The 24,563-nt window shown below is 42.6% G+C and overlaps 1 protein-coding gene across 12 annotated transcripts in view; it reads left to right on the top strand.

The window, feature by feature from the left end:
• Positions 1-24,563, top strand: part of NECAB2 (N-terminal EF-hand calcium binding protein 2) — a 368,024-nt gene that overhangs the window by 267,367 nt on the left and 76,094 nt on the right. For all 12 annotated transcript variants that reach the window (XM_073307521.1, XM_073307523.1, XM_073307524.1 and 9 more), the window contains one exon: positions 19,255-19,391. In XM_073307521.1, coding sequence (XP_073163622.1) covers positions 19,255-19,391 — 137 coding nt within the window. The remainder of the gene's footprint in view (positions 1-19,254; positions 19,392-24,563) is intronic.

The raw sequence follows: 24,563 nt of genomic DNA, 5'->3' as shown, positions 1-24,563 counted from the left end.
GCCCCAGGACCGACCCCTGGGGCACTCCACTTGACACCGGCTGCCAACTAGACCTGGAGCCATTGATCACTACCCGTTGAGCCCGACAATCTAGCCAACTTTCTACCCACCTTATAGTGCATTCATCCAGCCCATACTTCTTTAAGTTGCTGACAAGAATACTGTGGGAGACCGTGTCAAAAGCTTTGCTAAAGTCAAGATACAATACATCCACTGCTTTCCCTTCATCCACAGAACCAGTAATCTCATCATAGAAGGCGATCAGATTAGTCAGGCATGACCTTCCCTTGGTGAATCCATGCTGACTGTTCCTGATCACTTTCCTCTCATGTAAGTGCTTCAGGATTGATTCTTTGAGGACCTGCTCCATGATTTTTCCGGGGACTGAAGTGAGGCTCACTGGCCTGTAGTTCCCAGGATCCTCCTTGTTCCCTTTTTTAAAGATTGGCACTACATTAGCCTTTTTCCAGTCATCTGGGACTTCCCCCGTTCGCCACGAGTTTTCAAAGATAATGGCCAATGGCTCTGCAATCACAGCCGCCAGTTCCTTTAGCGCTCTCGGATGCAACTCGTCCGGCCCCATGGACTTGTGCACGTCCAGCTTTTCTAAATAGTCCCTAACCACCTCTTTCTCCACAGAGGGCTGGCCATCTATTCCCCATGTTGTGATGCCCAGCGCAGCAGTCTGGGAGCTGACCTTGTTCGTGAAGACAGAGGCAAAAAAAGCATTCAGTACATTAGCTTTTTCCACATCCTCTGTCACTAGGTTGCCTCCCTCATTCAGTAAGGGGCCCACACTTTCCTTGGCTTTCTTCTTGTTGCCAACATACCTGAAGAAACCCTTATTGTTACTCTTAATATCTCTCGCTAGCTGCAGCTCCAGGTGCGATTTGGCTCTCCTAATTTCATTCCTACATGCCCGAGCAATATTTTTATACTCTTCCCTGGTCATATGTCCAACCTTCCACTTTTTGTAAGCTTCTTTTTTATGCTTAAGATCTGTTAGGATTTCACCGTTAAGCCAAGCTGGTCGCCTACCATATTTACTATTCTTTTGACACATCGGGATGGTTTGTCCCTGTAGCCTCAATAGGGATTCCTTGAAATACAGCCAGCTCTCCTGGACTCCTTTCCCCTTCATGTTAGTCCCCCAGGGGATCCTACCCATCCATTCCCTGAGGGAGTCGAAGTCTGCTTTCCTGAAGTCCAGGGTCCGTATCCTGCTGCTTACCTTTCTTCCCTGTGTCAGGATCCTGAACTCAACCAACTCATGGTCACTGCCTCCCAGATTCCCATCCACTTTTGCTTCCCCCACTAATTCTTCCCGGTTTGTGAGCAGCAGGTCAAGAAAAGCTCCCCCCCTAGTTGGCTCCTCTAGCACTTGCACCAGGAAATTGTCCCCTATGCCTTCCAAAAACTTCCTGGATTGTCTATGCACCGCTGTATTGCTCTCCCAGCAGATATCAGGAAAATTAAAGTCACCCATAAGAACCAGGGCATGCGATCTAGTAGCTTCCGCGAGCTGCCGAAAGAAAGCCTTATCCACCTCATCCCCCTGGTCCGGTGGTCTATAGCAGACTCCCACCACTACATCACTCTTGTTGCTCACACTTCTAAACTTAATCCAGAGACACTCAGGTTTTTCTGCAGTTTCGTACCAGAGCTCTGAGCAGTCTGAGCAGTTTTCTTTGACAATTTTGGGCACCATCCCACCAACACAGCCCCCAAGCTGTAGAGCTGAACACTTCCACAGTGTCTCTTAAATAATTGTGCATCTCAATCCTTTCTCAAAGATTACCCTTCTCCTAGCACCTCTTAATCCATTTAACAGAAGAGCTTAAACTTCACTTCACTCTCAGAATGCTTGTGGGGCAGGCAAGCATTGGCAGACCCTCCTTCAGGGGGTACATTGAGAAAAGCAGCTACTGAGGGTCTATCACAGAGTCAAGAATTGAGCTCAAGAGTCATGTATGACTCAGTCCTCTCACCCATTTTTTTAACCACTAAATCAGGCTGGCTCATTTTATTGATCCTATTCTGAGCTCCTAAGGTGCTCCTCTGCCTGCCTGCGACAAACTGCTGTTGAACTTGACAAGTTGCTCCTGCCCCTGGAAAATGGACCTGTTTTGGAAACCAATGGCAAATTTATAATGTATTTCTTTCCTCCAGGATGACACCTTCATCATGTCTAAGTAGTTGTTTTCCTTTATAAAAGCCCATGTTATTTCACTATGTATGCAGCAGTTCATTATGTAGCTGTCAGTGGGACTCTGGTGCGTTAACCCGCTGTCACCAATTTGTAACCCCTCTCTCTGTTAGATTTAGGATTTTCTGGTAGAGCATATGCATGCATCCCTTGTTAATCAAAGCAAATGTCCACAAGGAATTCAGCACCATTAGCTTGAAGTTTAATAGACGGAAAAGAGCTGGGAGTAAAAATCTGTTAAAGTTACCAACTTCCCAGTCAGGATTTTTAACCTTGGATTTCACCGGATCTTGAACAGAATTCAGACTCCCCGATTGACACACATTCAGTCCACAATTCTAGGCTCTTAGTCTTAGGAAAGAATCAACCTTGTATTCTCTGACACCAAAGCAGGATACAACACAGCCTATGCTGTTATGACTTTTAGCGTAGGAATTTCCTCAGTCACCTTTCCAGTTTGTCTATCTGCAATCACCTGTTCCTGGCTAATGCGTCTTCTGTCATCCCCTAATCCTAGATGTGCACTGCCTTCTGCAGAGCTACTCACCTGATGTATCTGAATGGCTGCTGAGCAGCTCCCTTTAAAGTCTGTTCTGTTTTACACCCTCAGTTCCCAGCTGTGCCTCAGACTCCCTCTGTGTGGTTGGGTATATCGGAACCAGATAGTCTCTTGGTGTATCTGTAAAATGGGAATAATACATCCTTTCACCAACCTACCTCCTTTGTCCAGCTTGCTTGTGTGTTTAAATTGTAAATTATGTGGGGGCAGGGATTGTTTCACACTGTATCCATACAACATCTAGCACAACTAGTCCCAGAGCACAGCTGGGTCCTCTAGGCACTATTGTAATACAATCAATAATTGTTACATGTGTTTACATGGACACTACTTCTCTTTCCATGGTGGCAATAAACCACTCTCTGATGAAGGTGGAGGTGGTACTCAAGGTCTCAATGACTTTCTAGTTGTATTTTCATCTTTGAGTAGCTGCCACCACCTGAGTTCTGCTAATCTATGAAGACTCTTCGAAATTAAAGGTACAAAGTCCTATGAATTTTCATGGTCTTTTCTGTAGGTTCTGGTCTTGATGCTGGATGAGATCTGATTAATTTTGGTAAAGAAGAGAGGTGTCGGAGCTTTTTCAAAGCTTTAAAAAGCTCATTTATAGAGAAGGAGGCTATGAATAAGATGTGGCCTTTTTTTCCTCAGAGGATTTTTTTTAAAAGCTCAGTTGCCAGATATAAATGATGGATGGCTTGAGGGGGCTGTTTGGATATTATATTTTATTGTGAGATGAGGAAGAAGATATTGGCTTTTCAGCCAGTTTCTTCATTTACTTTTTTTTTTCATTAGTGGGTTTGGGATTGTTTTCTTTTTTTCCTTTTCAACTGGGGTGTGGGGGTGTGTGAAGCCCATTCAGTTCTTCTGAGATCTCTGAACCACTTTGGTTGCTATGGAAATAGACCCTAGTTAATCTTTGTCATAAACCAAGAGAAATTTGCTTGTATGGAACTTCAATTATTTGAATGTGTGTTTAAATAAATTGTAATGAGTGATATCTCTGGGTCTGCACTCTGTTTTTATCTCTTTTTTTAGTAATGAAAAGTAGTTAACAGAAACACAAGTCTGCATTTACCATTTGTCCCTGATTATTAAAATCTTTTTACATTGACTCAGCATACGAGGTAAGGGAAGCCTGTCTTCCTACGGTTCAGTGCTGCCCTTGCCCTGCTGAAAGCTCCCAGAATTAATTCTTTCTCTCTCCTTCTTTGCATTTGCTGAGCTCTAATCATATATGAAAGATACAGGTGGGAAAAGGTTGATAGAAAAACCAAAAACTTTCTAAGGGCCTGCTTAACTGGATTGATGAACTTTGCCTGTCAGGAAAATGGCACCAAAGGGGATGTGAAGGGATGTAAGTAACATCAAACACATAGTCCTCATCCACCACTCCTGACATCAGCTTGTGCATGGCTCATGGCTGCTTGCAAGATATGTGCGTGTGAGATGTATGGTTTGCTAGCAAGGATTCACGTGGTGTTTGGAAAATCCTGGGCACCTCATGCGGCACCCCAGCCAACAGAAGCTTTAAAAAGATACATATAGACAGCACACCTCAAAAGCTTCCTCATTCATCCCTTGTGACTTTCCCCCCCTCAGTTGAGCTCCACAGAAGTAAGAATAGTTGGATAAGGACTGGTGCCTATCCAGTCAATCATATTGTCCAGCTTAAGGTCCACTTAAGCCCACTCCGCTCACTGGACTTCCCATCTGTAATACTTCCCTTGTGCCTGTGGTCAACTGCAATGTGAGGTGCAGCAGCTGAAATCGGTACATAGCAATAGAGGAGAACTGCTGGTTATTGAAAGCACAAGACCTTGATTGAGCACAATAAATGAAAGCCTCTTGCCGCTTGCACAGAGTGAATCTTAAGAGAAATGGCAGGTATCCTACAAGAAATGAATTTTGATATGTTGGGCTTGTCCTGGGTCCTTTAATAAGAATCTAACTAATAAATGCTAAGAGCTCTGATCATGGGCTCCTTCAGTACACTCTAGATGGATAATATATATGTTCCTAGACTGGATTATTGGAACAGCTACTATTGAGGATTAAAATCCACCTTCTTAGTAGTGATTGTGCAACAATGGCAATTTAAATCAATCTTCTAAGTCACATGCATTAGCCTCAGCTAGAGACAGGTCTGACGTGAACACCCTCAAATGTTGGAAAAGTTCAGATCAGGATCTGAACTTTGTGCCCTAGGCCCATCCCTGCACAAAGCCAACAAAATATACATCTTTTCTGATATCAACATTTTGAAAATGACGTCTACACCATTTCTACTACATTGGGGCCCCATTGGCACAGTTTAATACAGAGCCCAATATTGCCAGAGGCTGAACATTCTCTGCAAGTTCTGAGCACCCTGGACCCCCAGTAAAGTCAGTGGCATTTGAAGATGCTCAGTACTTGCAGAACTGAGCTCCTAATGGCAGACCAATGGAAAAAGTTGAGAAGAGCAAACTAAAGATCCATTGGGTGGTGAAGTGAAATCTCTTTGTGTGTTTGTCTGCAAGGATTATAGTATTCAACTAACCCTATGTACCTTGTGGGCGCTTGAGTTTTCTGTTTCTGTTCGCACAAGGCTTCGTAACACATGGGATGTTACTGCCTTCTCTGTACTGCAATATTATTAATCAGCTTCTTTGACTCAATTGTGTGAAGGAATTTAAGTCTTGTTACTAGAAGGTGAAGGAGTAATGAGAGCAGATGAGTATCTTTCTGGCAATGCTGTCTTTAGTTTCTTAGTAGCATTGGGTGAAACTTAGCTAGATGCATGGGAGAGCCCCTGTAAGGGCGTCTACATCACTCAAGGCCCTTTGTGGAGGGCTGTGCAGATGACAGTGGGTCAACCAGCCACACAGGGGAGCCTCTGTACCTCCATGCAACAAGGTACTGTACAGCACAGTTAGCTGTGGGTTTCAAATACCCTACCCTATTAATGTTCCAAATGATCTTCCAGATTACCTTTTGCCATTTTCTTCTGTAGTGCCAAACAACATTCTTGGTGTTGGTTCCATTATGGCTGTGTATTCTGAAGACTGTACACTCGACAATGACCTGTTATGATGTCTATAATCAAGCACTGCTAAAATATTGCTAACACTAGCTAGAAAACATGAAGATCAGGAAGATTCTTAAAAGCAATTTATCCTCTATTTTTTGTGTGGTCTCCTTATCACTGAGATTTACCCTAATGGCACTGCACAAGGAGTGCATGACCCACACCATATCTAATTTTTAAAAACTTTAGGCACATAAATGCACAATCGTTTTGCCTGAATGACTAGTTATGCATGGTTACATGCATTTTTGCACCAAATGGCTACTTGGGCATGCAATTTTCATATGTAATTGTATTAACAATACATGCAAAATAAAATGCAAGACTATTGCACTGATTCATTGATGTCAATGGAATTATACCAGATTAAAACTGTTGGAAGGGAGAGGGGAATCAGGCCCCATGGTTATTTGCAACCTAAACATTTTACATATATGACCCTAAATATACAGCTCTTTGGCGTAGCCCCTGCAAGGTCTAAAGTTATATGGGTGATTTGGTAGGAAATGGGACAACTGTCTAGTGCTTTAAACAGAAGCGCATTTCCTGAAATGCAGAGGATATTGTTGTTTGAAGATCTTGTAAGTCTCTGTCCCCAGTGTAGGAAAAGCATCTTGTTCATTTAGGGATGGATTCTACTACCATTCAAGTAAAAAGGACAAACTCTCTTTAACATTGCAAGATCAAGCCTTTTTAACAGCAGAATAACTTACCTTAACGGTTTCATGCTCCTGTTTGTCTAAGAACAATCTAACTCTTATTGAAAGCACAGAGTTGGAATTTTTCTTTAACCAAAGAGCAATGGAATGTTTTATACTATTTTTGCTAGCATGCCTGCTTTATATTTTCAGAGACTACCTTTCGAAGTCAAGATTTTTCTCTCCTATTTCTAGTCTAAGAATAACTGGGGTGCTTCCTTATGCAGAAAGAAATCCTAGTTTTAGTGGGTGTCTCTGTCAGAAAGTGCAGGAAATAATTTCTCAGGGAAGCCTGTTTCCCCAGACAGGGGGCTATTTATCATTGATTGATTATCTCTTATCTCAAACCACCTTTATTTTCAAATAAGAGCAATATCCTTTCATGCTTGAATCAGGGGAAGTTAGAACCACAGACACAGTGGGCTTTGTTGACGGAACAGTGGGATAGAATCATTGCTGGCCTCAAATATTTGTCACCAGCTGTAGGAAACTTCTCCGGGGGAGAGGAGATGGCTGCCTCGGCAAATGTTTCAGTTTCTTTGTTTCACCAGGCTGAAGGACCCCAAATCTGGCCCAGCATCTTGTATGTTTTAATTATCCTGATTCCAGCCAGGCAGCTGGCATATTTTAATTACTTGCTGTATAAAAAGTGTTTGTGACTGAGCCAATATGTGCAGAACAGAAGAGGGATCCCTCTGTAAACGTTCAGAGCTTGTTTGATAAGGCACGCTCCTCTCTTTGCAAGTTTCTTAAGGCAGCAGCCTTGAAGTTTTCCGCTGCGATCCTCTCTCTCTTTAAACTTTGTGGAAATTCACAGGCCCTATGGAAAAAATGGGGGTAGGGGATTGTTCCTCCATATCTATTTGGGTAGTGTTTAACACATTGTGGGCACTAGTGGACATAATACACAGGGGTGGTGGGGAGGTGCTAAGCACGTTGTATCAATTCTTTCGCTAGTTATTGAATTCCCATGACAAGACAGTGTACTGTTTTTTTATTGCAGTAGCACCTAATTAATATATCCAGCCCAAGTCCCAGGTTAGAAACTCTAATGCAGTTCTCATCTCATTCTGCCTACTTTCCAACCTTTGCTTTTGTTTTGTAAAGTCAATACGTGTCTGGGGAAATAGCTGGCAGCATCTGGAAATGACACATTCAATTACGTGAACCAGCTGCTTCAAATTGATAGCAAACCAGTGACGTCTGAAAAGCCCTACATAATATGACAAAACCCATAGTGTCTTCATGCTTTCATTTCTCTGTGAAAAACCATTTAATGCCCTATCTGTTGTGAGCATGAGATGTGCCAGTGAACTCCATTTAGTTCATGCAGTTTCACTGAAATTATTGTAATGAGCTTATCCCATATGGATTAAAGGGGTTTTTGGCATGTAGTATCTCATTAAATCAGTGTTAATTGTGTTAATTCCATTTTACTCTAAAAACAAGCTGAGTGTGTCAGTTTTACCCATCACAATAAAGCAGGAAGAGGTGAAAATTGTGTTTATGAGCAGTGTGTTAGATTCATACATTTCAATGGATAAAGAAAAATATGACTGTTTTCAAAGAGTTGTCTTTTCATTGTAAATGCAGTGATTAAAATCAAGCCTGGTATTTCTGTAGTGTCTTTCATCCAAGGATCTAAACAATTATACCTTGCAACACCATTTCGAGGTAGGTTGTTAGTATTGTCATGCCAATTTCACAAGTGGGGAAGTGAAATAATTTACCCAACATTATATAGCAAATCGCTGGAAAAGCTAGGAGCAGATACCAGGAATCTGGAGTTCCATTTCCCCCTTTGTTCTAACCATTGAACTACTGTGTTAATTAAGATACTGGATAAGGTACCAAACATGAGTGCTTTATTTACTTTTTTTTTTTTAATAGTGAGACCATTGCAATATTTCTGGGCATTTTCTCTCTTCTCGCATTCATCATGGTGGCATTTAAATATCTTTCCAAATAATACAAAATGTAATGTTGCAAAAACAGACATTCCCTAAAGAATATAAAACATAACCCAAACTACTTCAGAGGTAGCATGGTCTAGTAGGTAGCAGCACTGAACTGGAAATCAGGACCTTTGATTCAGTGCCTGGCTCTGCCACTGACCTCGTATGTGACCTTGAGCAGGTCACTTCGCCCATCCCTTTCTCTGTTTTGTCTATTTAGATTGTAAGATTTGGGACAGGGGCTGTTCCTTATTTATGTGTATGTATAGCACCTACCACAACTGGGGTCCTGATCTCAGTTGGTGCCTCCGAGTGCTACTGTAATACAAATAATTAATAATAAGACAAAAGCCCAAACAATCTAGTGCTTGAAAATGTCAGGCGTTATGTACATAATCCAAAACCCATTCAAGACAGTGAGTCTTTCCATTGGCTTGAATGGGCTTTGAATCAGACCACATATGAAAGCAGGGTACTTTTTACAAAATTTCCTCTCTAAAGAAACTTTTTCTTAAAGAGAGGTTTCAGAGTAACAGCCGTGTTAGTCTGTATTCGCAAAAAGAAAAGGAGTACTTGTGGCACCTTAGAGACTAACCAATTTATTTGAGCATGAGCTTTCGTGAGCTACAGCTCACTTCATGCATCCGATGAAGTGAGCTGTAGCTCACGAAAGCTCATGCTCAAATAAATTGGTTAGTCTCTAAGGTGCCACAAGTACTCCTTTTCTTTTTTCTTAAAGAGAAAATCCCTAGGATTAGCAATGTATAAAACAGATAATGCCTTCAGGTATTTTGCTCCCAAAGACTAGATTTGCTGTGATTACTGTTAATAAAGAAATGTGTTAGTACAACCAGTAGGAATAGCAAAACTTTTTTAAAAATTAACTTTATGGTAAACTGTGAAGAGTGTTCCATTGAAAGACATCTCTGCTATGGATTCATATTTTATGCATTTCTCCTCCTTTATTTGTGTAAAGTATTTGTGTGAAAATGTAATCTTGGTTTCCTAAAAATTTCATCTTCTGTTTAGTTCCCACCTGAAATCTTCCCTCCTGCAACCTGTACCCACCCCTACAAATGCCATGCAGGTTGCTACAACCTGAAGAAACAAAGATGCTGCTTTCCTGCAGTTATATTTGGGAATACAAAAGACAGAACTGTTTTTAAATTTCACCTCTTTGCAAGTTTTTCATTAAAATTCAACAGCTCTTCAAAATGTTGACTACTACTAGTATCCACTGAAAGTATTTATTTCATGGATACGTTGAATGTCTTTCATAGGATTGCTTTAATACTGTGTTGCATACTGCACATGAGGTTTGATAACCCAGAGGTTTGCTTGCTATGGTCCATTAGTGCCAAGGCTGCATGAAAGGGGAAATGGTCTTCTGGTCAAAGCATTAGACTGGGGTTCAGAAGATGTGGGTTGAAATCCTGCTTCTGCCACAAGCTTCCCGTGTGACCGTAGGCAAATCCTGTGGGATTGGATTTTTAAGTGCTCAGCATTCCCACTTAGGGGCAGATTTTCAGGAGAGCTCAGCTCCCATTTAAGCATCTAAATAAGGACAGGTTTTCTTGGGTGCTCAACACCCAGCACATTGTGACTAGATTTTCAAAGGAATTCAGGATGAATTGTGCTGAGCTCTTTTGAAAATCTGTTCACTTTCTGAAATGCCTAAATTGGGAGGTGAATTCTTCTGAAAACTGGGCTGCACTTATGGATCTCAAGACTTCCTGAAAATTCCACCCTCTGCTCCCTATATGTAAAATGTGGGTGTTGATATATCTCTTCTCTTCATCCCTTTCTTGATTTTAAACTTTCTGAGGTATGGACTCTTTCTTACTGTGTATAGTACATAGTGCAATGGGGCCTGTATCTTGGTTAGGTCCTTTAGATGCTGATACAAATAAGAATGCCTTTTAGTGGGCCCTGAAAATGCTGCATTGCACCTGTAAATTTTGTGCATTCCTGCAAAGTTGTGATCAATTTGGAGATGGGGTGACTTGCACGTCTCATCAATTAGAGAAGGCATGGGGACAGTGTTGTTTAGTCACTGTATTTGAGATTAACATTCTGAATTCACCTTAACCTTGGGAACACCTGGGATGACTCTTTTCTACAGCACATCAAATATACTGGATAGTAGTAACCAGCATATCAACCACAGCTGGAAATTGGAAGATTTCCTAATGGAGAGTTGATTGAAAGAGGAGGACAGATGTCTGAGGCAACTTTACCTCAGTTATAAAATGCTGCTGCTAAAACAAACATCTTGGAAGCTTGTCAAAAGCAAACAGTCTTGTCATTTGGTGATCTTGGCTTCAAATACATCTTCAGTCCCAGTTGGGCAATAGATAAAAGGGCGAGAAGCTTAAAGGGCAGAGAGATCAGAGGATATCAGAGAGGGTCCCCAAAGGAACGTATTCTAATGTGTTAGCAGCACCCAAGGAAACGTCTCTAGTTTTATTTCAAGTTGGATGACATTTAAAGTTATTCAGGGCTTTCAACTCTCAGAACCTAAAATACTCTGAGGGTAGGGGTGGCTAACTGAATCAGACCCTTAGAAATTAGGGTAGGTATCTTAGTGAGAGATATCTAGGTAGCTTTTATTTAGTAAATGTATAAATTGGTTATTTTCTTGTCCTGCTTCATAGTTACCTAATTGCTATTAATGAAGACAAGCTAGTCTGCCAAATATATTTTATATGCATTATACTGGTGCATGTTTGGGGCTAGAACTTGGGATGGGTGTTTATGGATACCTTTACAGATCAAAAAGAGAGCTAAGATTTTTCATAGCCACTTGGGGCTCACTCTGTTTCCATTTAATTGAATGGGAATTGGTCATCCAGTCCTTAGTGCACAGAACTTTTTCTTAGGAGATCTGGGCTCCAAACCCACTGGGAGCAGATAGTGAAAGGGTGTGTGGGTGTATATTAGTCTTATCCGAGTCATTTGTGAACATCACCAACCCCCCTGCCAGTCTAGTAGCATTTGTAGTCTCTGCTGAAGTGGAATCCAGCCCTGGGACAAGATCAGAAATTGTCTTTAGTCCTGTTTCAGCAATGGAGGTGGGAGGGCTGAAGCTGGTGATTGTCCCACATCTTCATTTAGAGAAGAGAAAAGGCATGGCGCTCTCTGCCAAGAGCCCACATTGCTGGAAAGCTCTTCCCCTTAATCTATGCTGGAGTCCTCCTTGTGACGAATGGTGGCAGGCTCTTGAAGGAGGTCAGGAGAAGACTCTAAAGGGCAGGGCATTCTAGGCTATGGGATCTGGCTCTGGTACTGCTTCCCAGACAGCTGGCTATCCCACTGTAAAATCCAAGTGGGGGCAAGCCACTGGAGCTCTATTGTGAAGTTCACGAGGCAAGGTCAACTTCCAGCCAGTGGGTATAGTGTTGACCTTGCCTAGTCTCAGTTATCCCACTCCTAGCACGCACACCCCCATACCCTTCTTGCCGGTAAGATAGCCTTAGATACCACACAATGGGCACATTAGGACACGTGCTGGAGAGAAAGCTGATCGATAGACCAGAGGCACTCCTATACTATGGTAATGATCTAAGATTGCTCACAGTCACGATGACAGTGAAGGGGATACCAAGAATACTCAGCGGTTTAAAAGTGTCTTGTTTCCAAACCGCACTAATGTAAACCGTCCAGTTTTATAAGTTTCAGAGTAGCAGCCGTGTTAGTCTGTATTCACAAAAAGAAAAGGAGGACTTGTGGCACCTTAGAGACGAACCAATTTGTTAGTCTCTAAAGTGCCACAAGGACTCCAGTTTTATAAGTGACTGTAGGGCAGGTGAAGGTGCTGAACTGACAGCCACACTGAATGACAACCTCTCTTGGTCCCCCTGACAGAGCACTGCCAGGAGCAAAGTAAGCTCAGCGTGCCCACCCTGCCCTGGCAGTACACATCTTCGAGAGCAGGGGTGGCCAACCTGTGGCTCCAGAGCCTCACGCGGCTCTTCAGAAGTTAATATGCGACTCCAGGGCTGGAGCTACAGGTGCCAACTTTCCAATGTGCTGGGGGGTGCTCGCTGCTCAACCCCTGGCTCTGCCACAGGCCCTGCCCCCCCTCCACCCCTTCCTGTCCCCTCCAGTGAGCCTGCCGTGACCTCGCTCCTTTCCCCTCCCCGCAGAGCCTCCTGCACGCCACGAAACAGCTGACTGGGAGGTGCAGGGAGGGAGGGGGAGGCGCTGATCAGCAGGGCTCCTGGTAGGTGGGAGGCTCTGGGAGTTGTGGGGGGAGAGGATGGGAGAGCTGCTGACGTGTTACTGTGGCTCTTTGGCAATGTACATTGGTAAATTCTGGCTCCTTCTCAGGCTCAGGTTGGCCACTCCTGTTCTAGAGGGCCTGGCTACCATAGGCACCAACTTCTGCTGCTGCCGGTGTGTACTCGCACCCTCCCTCCCCAGCCTCGCCCCGACTCCACCCCTGCCCCACCTCTCATCCCCACCCGCCCCCATTCCAACCCCTTCCCCAAAGTCCCCGCCCCAACTCCGCCTCCTCCCTGCCCTTACTGGACTCCTTCCCCAAATCGCCCCCCCCGCCCCACCTCTTCCCCTGAGTGCGCCATGTTCACGCTCCTCCCCACTCCCTCCCACAGCTTGTTATGCCGCGAAACAGCTGTTTCGTGGCGGCAAGCACTGGGAGGAGAAGCAAAGACACAGCACGCTCAGGGGAGGAGGCGGAGGTGAGCTGGGGGTTGGGGGGGTTACCAGTGGGTGCAGAGCACCCACCAATTTTTCCCCATAGGTGCTCCAGCCCCGGAGCACCCACGGAGTCAGCGCTTATGCTGGCTACCTCTGTAGATGGGTGGAGAATTCAGTCTCATGTCCACGTACATTTAGTTCTTGATTCTTTGGCTCAGACTGGATGCCAATTGTGGTGGTGTTTTTTTATGATGAGGGGACTAAAGTGAAACCACCAAACAGCCTTCAGATTGGTTTGGTTTCAGACCAGCAGCCTCACAACACAGAACTCCATAGCCTTTTAAGTGTTCCCTGAGCCATCCAGTTGAATCAGGTATTTAAATACCTACCAGTTGACCTGGTAGAGATTATATTTACTGCTGAATGTGTTCTCATCCAAACAGTCCCAATGTTATTGAACTCAGATGCTGTGCTTGTGTTTCAAATTATCTTAACAAGCCAATAACATTACCCAGAGATGCCAATGTCTTAAAATAAAAATCTCAATAAAAATGACATTTAAGCCCTGGAAAGTAATTACTTTCAAAGAGCAGTCGATTTTGAAATTAATGAATCCTAAAACTCCTCGCTAAGCTTAATCCGCCTTCAACTTTTTACTTCAAAAATATAAATTGTTTTAAAGAAAAGTAAAAATGTAAGTGTCTGAGCATTTTTTTTTTAAATGCCGGGCTGTCATCCTCAGGGAGCTAAGAAATCAATGGGTCATGTAGAAAAAGATCAGAAACTAGATCATGTATGAGTGGTCCAGATTTTCAGAAATGCTCCCACACAATTGCAAGCCTAATGATTTTCATGCAAATGGAATGTTTTGGGCATTCACAAATAGTTATTTGTGTCCAACTGGTTTATGCATTCAGATAAACGAGTTTGCTGTGCCGTTACCTTAGCTCTGTATGTACATTAGAGACTTACTTTGGGGTATTTATTTCACAGTCACTTGTAAAAACATGCCCCTATATTTTGTTTCTACTGTGCCCATCCCTGTAATATTGAAATCAAGCACTGTTCTGTATAGATCACATACTCAGTTTATATATCAGTTTGAAGTCAACCTTAGATTATACAGAAAATGGTTCCTCTGTAGACAAAGCCTTAGCTTCAGTCACATCTTTTTAATCTATGATCCAATTTCCCTCAGGTGTTCTCTGCATAGAAAACCTTCTTGAATAGCCTGAGATGTAAATTTAAACGGTGGTTTAGCTTCTGTTGCATGGGAAGAGTTTTAACAGATTTAATAATTTTATTAAGATGATGTTAAAATAAAAAAATATGGTACAGAGTTTAAGCGTAGAAGTTTCTGGTTATCAAGGAATAAGGTATAGATTATCAAGGGGTGCAAAGTTCAGTTTAGGATCAGATGGCGGAAGGAATACATAATCTGCAATATCCCCGATAGGGGGTAAAAGGTTAATGGGTCAAAGTACAGACATTGAGATATGGGGATATGTTGTTCATATTATGGCTATGTTCAGGTGTGGAGTATAATGAGTGGATACGATGATGAGGATGGATTTAAAACCCCAGAAAAGCCACTCTTATCCCAAAGAAGTGTCCATACCAGGAAGGTGTGGGGGGGTGTTAATACATGGATAACAGTGTCTGTAGAACTGGTAACGCTTTCATGTGCAGACAAAGCCTCGGACACTGAGTCAACTGGAAGACAACTGAGAAAGCGATGTGGAGATATCATCAGCATGTCAAGTATACAGCCTTTCACATTCTACCCCAGCAATCCCACAGACATTGACTAATAGAGGTGATAGGATTGAGCCATGCAAGGAGGAGAGCCCTGAGGGGAGCAGCAGCCTATCCATCGCACTCTGGAATTTCTCTGACAAAAAGTGAAGTCAGCAGAATGCAACGGGGTCCACCACTGCAGCTATCCTTCTGATCTGAGGCTGAAGGACATTGCTGGTTCCAGCTTGATATGCATGGATGTCTGCCCTGTGTCCATGGCCAGGAGAACATCATCCCCTAGCCAGTGCAACTCAGATGTAAACGTTATAATTAGCAGCTGCTTTCAACAAAGTGCCTGGGCTTGAAGCATTTTTGCAGGCTGCTCCAAAAATATCTGTACCACTCCGTGTCTGTGTGCGCGCGTGCACGAGAAAGGGAATAACCCAGTAATGCAGTCCGCTTGGCTGAGTGGAAGAACAATGATGGTCAGGGCAAAATTGGGGAGTTTATAGAGAAAGAGCCAAAAATCAATTTAGAAGAACAAGAAGGCTAATTTTGACCTTTAACATTTACGTTGCTCCACTGTGTCACTAAGCTATGACAGTTATTGTCTTGCATCCTGTAACAGGTCTGTCTGGTACGGCAGTTTCTCATTTGAAGGTTGGCATCTTGGAACATGATACCGACTTACTCATGAAAGTTTCTGAAACCTGGGTTTTGAGTTATGCTTGGTGCAGTCTAGTATTTTGAGTTTACTTCTTGTTCATAGATACCGGATGTCATCCAGCCCTCAGTGTTAACAGAAAAAATTGATTTTTTGGCCTTTAATTTTCTTTGACTTTCCTTTCTGATGAGCTGTTTTAGACACCAAAAGCAAAGAAACAAGACAGCTTTTTGGAGAGGAGAAATAAAGCCAATATTGTGTTTGACTTACTTTTGTCAGTTCAGTGGCTCCTTCTCAACACAGTATGCATGCATGGAACAAGCACTGATTCTTCTGGAGGGAAGGGACTGTTTCTTTATTATATGAAAGCACAGTGCCTAGCTCAGTGCGGCTTTGATCTCAGTTGGGGTCTCGAAGTATTAACATAATACAAATAATAAATAATCTATTGGTGTGTAACAGTATAGCAATTCCTACATTTCTAACCTGGGGTTTCCACACGGTAAGGTAGCATTGTGTGAACTTTGCATTTTAAGATGAGTATAACTCCTGGCAAAAATGAGGAGTACTTTTATGCTGGGTGAAGCATAGCTATGATTTTAGGTTATCAGACTTTTTTTTTTTTTTTTTTTTTTTGGTAAGAACATACTTCTGCTGACATGATCCATGCATCCTTTGATATGAAGCCTAGTGCTCAAAGTCCTCTTGAACTGGTGTGACTTTGGGAAATGGCAACATACGTTCAGCATGTGTGTAGTAGGGAACAATATTTACAACCCCAAAAGCTCAAAAATTATGAGTCAAATCCCCCCCCCCCCCCCAAATCGTGACATTTTCTATTTGTCTTTTAGTATGTCTGGGTCTGTTTTTTTTATTTTTGAACTCATGTGTGTGTGTTAGTCGTGCCAGTTCTCTCAAATTTATCTGGTAAGATGATTTTTTCCATCCCCCCTGCAGGCTGCCAGGTGGAGTGGAGTTTCCAGCTTCTCCCCAAAATTCTAATTAATTTTGTGGTCACTCCCCCAACCTCATATGCACCCATCTTCCCATCCCCCAGCCCAGCTATTAACTATACCCTACTGCCCCAGTGTACAAACCCCACACTAGAGAGAGGGGTCAAGTAGCTGCTCTGGGCCCAGGCAGCCACACCCTTGCAGCGGATGCACAGGCTGAAGGAGGAGCTGAGAAGGGGAGCAGGCAGCCAGTGTAGGCTAACACACCTCCTATGCTCTGAAGCTCTGCAGAAGAAGCATGGTGGGAGGCCCACCTGCTGGGGCCCCTAGCTAGTGATGGTCTATCTGAACTGCTGAGGAAAAAGGACTCTAGAGATTTGCAAGGTTGGAGACTTCCTGCTTAATTTATTTTATTTACATGCCTCTGCTGCTCCCTCTTGCAGGGGGAGGCTGGTAGGAAGTGATCCAGGGAGGGAGGTAGTTGCGTAGCACTCCAGGGTGCAGGATTCATGTATAAGAATGTAACTTAAAAGACAATATTCATTCATCCCCTCTGACACATTTCTCTGTCTGATGAACAGCTATTGATCACAATAAAGGTGTTTTGGGAGCAGAAAGAGACAGCAAACTGTACACAGAGAATAACCTCATGCCCAAAGACCCCTCACTCTGAGGCCCTCCAGGAACGAGTGGACCAAGAACTGAGTTTAATTTCACTTCATGGGGAATTGGGGGGTGGAGCAAGTTGTACTCCCAGGTTGAGACCTTATATGTCAAGTGTCAGATCAAAGCAAATGAATACAGCTGGGTTGGAACTCCTTGGAGAAAGGAGGTATATTTATACTGGAAATGGTGACAGATTCTGTAACTGTATCAGCACTGCCCATGTGCCACTGAGATAAGTGATTACTGCAAGCGGGGAGAAGATGCAGACTGTTATATACGTATTTGAGTCAAATTGGGGAGATCCATAGCATACCACTGCAAGCCTATAAATCACTGTTCCAAAGGGCAGGGAATTTACAGCACCCAGTCCATTCAAGGGATTCAACGCTTGCGAGTGCTGCCTTGTCAGCACCTCTTGTGCAGCACCCCTTTCCTGTGGTGCCCATTTGCATTGCAATAAACTAATCAGTTTCCGAGGGTGACAAGTTAACAGCTGCGTTGTCTTCTTGCTCTCCGTCCCAATTAACTAACAGGAGAGGAGGGGGCTTCTGCTCTTTCCCAGGCAAATGCTGCCCCCATTGTACAGCCCTGGTACACTGGGAAATTCACCAGGGGAGGAGGAGTCAGGATGCTTCCCATCCCAAGTCACAAGATGGCTACAGATAGAACCACCTCGAGCCGCTGCTGCAGCCTAAGAGCTACAGTCGCTCAGTTGCTTCCATGGCTGCAGGGTGCCCCTTTGAGGGAGGACAGAGGAACTGGCCCTTCCCCTGCGTGGGTTCTAGGCTGGGACAAGAAATTCCACTGCACCTTTTCTCTGTGCATAAGCACATCTGCACATCCAGTGTGGGCTCCCGAAGACCTGGCTGGGGCATAAGAACCACACCAGATGCACAAGCATCAGGGCAATTGCAGAAGGCTGGGAAGAGAGCAAAGAATAAGGAATCCACAATTGTATCTAGAGAGGCTATTATATCCATTCAGATAACTGCCCGTCAGATGGCTGCATGGATTGGAGGGGGAAGTCAAAAGAAAAAGTTTCCTGGCAGTTGAAGTAGCACCCAGAAATGACTGTTTTTACCCACAGCAACCAGGTACTTGGAGACCCAATATGGATATACCCAGCTCATCAAACAGATGTACATTTCCTGAGTTCATTCAGTAATTTAGAAAATAGAAATATGTGGAGAAAGACTCTAGTTAATCAGAATAATGTAACTTCCCATTTTTATTTTAAATAGGTTGTTACATTATTTCAGAATTTCAGCACTTGACTAGCATAAACCAACCAGTCTTTTTCTTTCTTTCTTTCTTTCTTTCTTTCTTTCTTTCTTTCTTTCTTTCTTTCTTTCTTTCTTTCTTTCTTTCTTTCTTTCTTTCTTTCCTTTCCTTTCCTTTCCTTTCCTTTCCTTTCCTTTCCTTTCCTTTCCTTTCCTTTCCTTTCCTTTCCTTTCCTTTCCTTTCCTTTCCTTTCCTTTCCTTTCCTTTCCTTTCCTTTCCTTTCCTTTCCTTTCCTTTCCTTTCCTTTCCTTTTCTTTTTTTTTGCATAATCCTGTCATGAAGCTTCCATTGAACCTGGATATATAGCAATATATTTCACTGTGAACTTTCCATTCCTGGTATAACGTTTGGGCATGCCCTCAGCATTCACAGGGATGAATTTTCTGCATGGCAGTGTCACACCTTGAGATGCGCAAAGTGAGATTGCCATAACCAGAGTCTGAGATGAAAGGACCACAGCATGATTATATGGACTCTTCTGTGAGCTCTCACCCCATCGCTTAGACGGACATTGCTGAGCATAATCTTACATTCCATTTATGTCCAGTGGGAGAAGGTTACCTGGGGTTTCCATGTAAGTGGAGAATAGGGTAACCAGGTAGCAAGTGTAAAAAAATCAGGATAGGGGTGAGGCATAATAGGTGCCTGTAAGACAAAGCCCAGAATATCTGGACTGTTCCTATAAAATCGGGACATCTGGTCACTCTAGGTGAAGGGAGCAGGATTCCTGGTGGCCAGTTTCTACAGATACTTTTTCCCCCAGGTTGCTGGCACTTTATCACAGAGCTCTGCGCCTTTCTTTTTAGGTGTATGAGAGCGGGACCAACGTGGACCAGTTTGTGACCCGTTTCCTACTGAAGGAGACTGCAAACCAGATCCAGTCTCTGCTGAGCTCTGTGGAGAGTGCTGTTGATGCCATTGATGAACAAACCAATCAGATCAGGTTGGTAATATCTTCTTGTCTTCTGCATTCCGCACCCTGCTGCTGCTCTAATAGACTAATCTGTTGTGTTCGTGAACCAGTCTTTTTTACTACCACATGTTGGTGTGCAATTTTGACAACAATTTCTCCCATTAACAAGTCTGGTTTACAATACTGGAAACATATTGCATCCATTCATATTGATAAGTGTCAAACAATGATCTCTTTCTTTTTTAAAAAATGCATCAAACCCTTAATATTTCCCAATATGACCCAGAACATTTTGTGTTCCAAAGTAGCTAGTGCAAATATCTGCATTTCAGTGCATCCCATAGCTATGGCTGTGTAGTTTCCTATTTCTAATTTTTTTTTTCTTATGGATAAGCCATGTGGTAGTATTAAGCCATTACTAAACATTCCATCGGCCTTTTAGGTTACCCAGACCAATTTGGACCAAGTCTACATTGGCATGTACTTGTTTTTGTATCAGGCTGTCCTGTAGCTGGGACAGAAAGCTTAATTTATTTTTAAGTTCCTGCAGGTCTTCAGTATTTTTTTTTTAAACACACAACAGTGCTAGCAACAAGACAAAACACAAGACAAAACATAGAACACAGAACACAATTTCTATTGTGACAGTAGATTCATGGTATTGGGTTGCTTTTCAGCTGGCACCAGCTTTTCCTGATTTTCTGAAAGACAAAAAGAACATGTTTCTACCCCTTTTGGGGTGGCAGATTATTGCTTAAAATATTTCTTTTACAAATACCCTTGCTGATTGCAGGCAAAACAGAGAAATTGCCCCCACATTTTCCTGTTTTTGTTCTATAGGCAGGCCAGGTTTCAATGGCTTTTATCTTTTAAGGGTTATGGGGAAATTATCCCACTGTTTAGTCATTAAATCCCTGAGTTTTCCTTCTTATACAGCAGACCAAGTTTATAATGTTTTTCCTGCTGTGTTAAGCTTTAAGTTTTATTTACAGGTAATAACCGAGAAGCATCATTACCATACGACCTTAAAGGATTTTTCCAAAAATCATACACACTATACGTTGTTACAGGGATACTTATTATCATTAAATTTATTAAAATTATCTTGTTATCCCATGCCTTTTATTTAGACAATTTGTTTGCTGACCAGGTATGTCTTTTATCTGCAGCTCCTTTGTGCTGCTAGTTCTTTCCTTCATCATTTAGGTAATTTGCATTTTCACAGAAACTTCCTGCTTTTGGATTTAAAGCCATCAGCAGCTCAGAGAGTCTATCTTAAAAGGGACACAATCAACTTTCACCAGAGTTTTGATTACTTTTAACTTCTGCTTCCAAAACACACAGCAATCTGAAAAAAGAAAACGCAACCTATTGTGGCTCCCTTTGGAGCCCTAATAGCATTTTAATTAAGTAGCATGGTATGTTTGCATTTCTTTTGCCCCTTCTACAATATACCCTGCACATGTTCTGGGGCAAATGCACATTCCTTCCATAGTTTAACTTCTATAACATTATCCAGATCCATTTTTACATAAGGTGTCACTATTTCTTTTTTTGCTTACAGAGTTTTCATGTACCTTTATCAAAGTGACAGTCTGATTACTCAGAGCCATTTTAAGACTCAGTGTTTCTAACATTGCTTCTTTTTGTTTTGTGCACCTCACCCCTGCTGTTGCTTCAGAGGGGCACTGTCTTTTTTTAATTTTTTTTTTTTTACTACAACTCTCATCTGCTATTTTGTTACAAAAACAAACAAACAAAAATCAAACAAACAAACAAAAAGAATCCAGATTTTTTTTTTATATTCTCCTGATTTTGACTGCCCTGCTGCAGCCACAACTTAAAAACATTTTAAATTTTTTAAAGCATTGAGTTACCTTTTAAGGGTTAAATGCCAAATCCCAAAGCCAAACAACACTAATTACCTGTGTCTAGCAAAAAGGTCTGTCAGTTTTGCAACTTTGAATTAAAGAGTCAAATGGATTTTTAGTGGCATTATTTAAAACAAAAACAAAACTAACTGGTCCTTAGAACTTTACATATTTACACACACACAGACAGATACATACACGTTTTCTTTTCCTTAACATCTCTTCCACACTGCTCTGTTTTTTACATCTTACATTCCCTTTATACATTTGAGGCAGTTAAGTTCCAATAGAACCCTCTTATGTTCTTTTATCAAATTTGACTAAATTGTCCAGTCAAATGATTTTAATCAGATAGTTTATTTTTGCCTGGCTAATTTACAGACATTCCTTTGGAAAAGGGCCCATTTTTCTTTCAGAATGGCTGCAAAGAAACCAAGAATGCTCTTTCTCTAACACTTTTCCTTTTTAACATTTTCGGTTAAACGTTGTTTGGGTGAAATACAAAGTTTAACTGCTTAATTCCCTCCAGCCTCTGCAGAGTTAACTTTTTTTTTTTTACTCTCTTTTCTCTTTGTAATTATGCCTGGGGGTGCCGTACATAGGACCTTCTCCCCCTTTACCTGCCTCCCTCCAGCCTCTGCAGAGTTAACTTTTTCACTCTTTTTGTATTCCTGGAGTGCCTCTTTCACTATTTTCAGCTGGCTTTGGGTATTTGTAGCCAGCACCTTCCAATTGTCTGCTCCCTTTTCCGTTTGTGCCTTTTCCTCTTTACATGAAGACAAGCGGAGGGAAGAATCCTTACATGCCTCCCACAACAACCAAATTGCTGCTGCATCTCTTTTGGCAGCACTAGAAGGTTTGTATATGAGGATATACTGAGCCAATCTATCCTCTAGGTCCGAAATAGTGCAGACATCAGCTAGGGCTTGTTTAGTCTAAGGACTGTGCCCAAATTTTTGAAGGATTTGTTTAAAAGGTGTAATTTCTTTAACAAAAGGTGAGGTTGGAGTTCCTTCTGACTCCATTCCTCCCTCTGGTACTGGCTTACCCTGTTTTCTTTTAAACATCTTAACATGGATATTTCAATCTCTTTGTCACTGCTGGTATTACTTAGCAAGTGACACAGCCTAGATTCTGAAATCATAGCTTAATCTATGCGTTTTTCCCTTGCTACCTTCCTGGAGGCCAGCAGGTCCCCTGCTACCTTCCCAGAGGCCAGCAGGTCTAGTTAACCTATTTCTCCCTGCTACCTTCTCGGAGGCCAGCAGGTCCGGTTAACCTGTTCTTCCCTGCTATCTTCTCGGAGGCCAGCAGGTCCCCTGCTACCTTCCCGGAGGCCAGCAGGTCTAGTTTAATCTGTTTTCCCTACTACCTTCTCGGAGGCCAGCAGGTCCCTTGCTACCTTCTCGGAGGCCAGCAGGTCTGGTTAACCTAATAGAAATGCCTAGCTCACTAGAGCTGGCGGTGTGCACACCAATATTTACAATAACTGAGGTTTTTTACCAATATTCCCCCTTTTGCATTTCTCCACCAAAATGTTGTACCAATAAAATAAAAACCAGCAGGATCTTATTAAAGGGAAAAAGGCAAAATACCACATTTATTGTGAATACAGAAAGAATCATAGTAAGCAGTTAGTTCTAGTTATAACATTCCATTCAATCTCATATCTATTCACACATTCATTCATACAAATACACACACACACACACACACACACAGGTTCTGCAAGGTTGTTATCATAGTTACCAGCCTTAGAGTTGCTCATGCCAAGCCACTGGCCAGGTGGCCTGGACATGAGGAGGGAGCAGGGCCTTGTCAGATGCTCATGTGATGCTCCTGGAAGTTGGTTTGCAGAATCAGACCCCAAAGTTCTCACTTTTTAGAGTCTATTTTTATAGGAATTTCTTCCTATGCCAGTCTATGGGAATTGCTTCATCATGCTGTTGCTGAATCAATCAGCAGATAGCACATTCCTGACGGCTCCAAGATGTTATCTTGTTCTTTGGTTCTCCCATTCTTGAGGCTGTTGGGTGGATTCCAGTCTGCCCTCCGGGTGGGGTCCTCTGGTTATTTCCACTTGACGCCTTCTTCAGCCGATGGACACTGGATTCTTAGGCTGGCACCTCCCTGATCATTCAGTTATTATCCACACCAAGCATCCATCCACATACATCCTCTATCTCTATTTTAATCACAATTGTAATACAACAAAAGGGTGGGGAGTCTCTGGGTGCTGTTTCTGTTGTTAGAGTATTGCTTTGAGTCTCTCTCTCTGTGAATTGCTTTGAGAACAGACTCTGTCTTAGAATGTACTAACACAATTAGCAGCTTGCAAGTTTCACGCATGGAGGGAGAGAAACAGTACCAAAAACCAAGAGACCTCTTAATTAGTAATACCCTGGAATTTAAACTCTGGGGAATCAAACTCATTTGTGATTTTAATACAGAACTTCTTTAATATGATCCAACATAATCCCCCTTTTGACACTAAGATTTATAATCGTCAGTGTCACTTTCCATGTAGCCTATTCAAGAGAAAGTACTGTGAGGCAATTTGAGTTTGTGATTCCAATTCATGCCACATACATGATCCTAGTGATGTATCTTTACTACAAGGTTCTGGGGCAACAGGCAAGGTGAGGCACACCCACTTTTGAGGAGTCCATTCGGTACAACCTCTATTGTCCAATAGCTTCCCTCTTATGTTCTTTTATCAAATTTGACTAAATTGTCCAGTCAAATGATTTTAATCAGATAGTTTATTTTTGCCTGGCTAATTTACAGAAAGAATTACATTGAATGTCACACGGTGCTGCTGGGGAATGTTTCTGTATTGCATGTCTTGAACTGGTGTAGCCAGTTTACTTCATAGTGTATCATGGAACAAGCAGGCAAGTGAAACTAGAAGCTCAAACTAGAAATAGGAAACAAAGTTTTCATTTTGATAAGTTGGAAACATACTTCAAAGAGTGAAGTGTGACGTTCACCCTTGTGCAAAGAGCTACCACCAGGAGGCCAGACACCATTTAAGACCTCAGGGCGATCCTTTCCCATGTGCTAGGGAGAACAGCATGTCCTCCTCTTCATGGCTGGCCAGTGCTTGGGGCATGTCCTCACCATCTCACTCCATCTCTTTCAAGGTAGCTTGTGTCCCAGCATGTGAGACAGGTCCTGAGCTCAGGGAAGCAAAGAGATTGCAGTGGATAGGCCCCTGTACTGCGAGGAAGAATGAAGGAAGAGGGGTGCATGATCCCTCCACACCCACACAAGGGCCTGCCAAATTCTGGCCATTGGGATTGCATGCAAGAACTGAGCTGTGCAAGGTAGC

This window comes from Lepidochelys kempii, chromosome 12 (assembly GCF_965140265.1).
Source record: "Lepidochelys kempii isolate rLepKem1 chromosome 12, rLepKem1.hap2, whole genome shotgun sequence".
NCBI lineage: Eukaryota > Metazoa > Chordata > Testudines > Cheloniidae > Lepidochelys > Lepidochelys kempii.
Note: the sequence above shows the minus strand (reverse complement) of the source record. Positions and strands in the feature narration are given on the sequence as shown.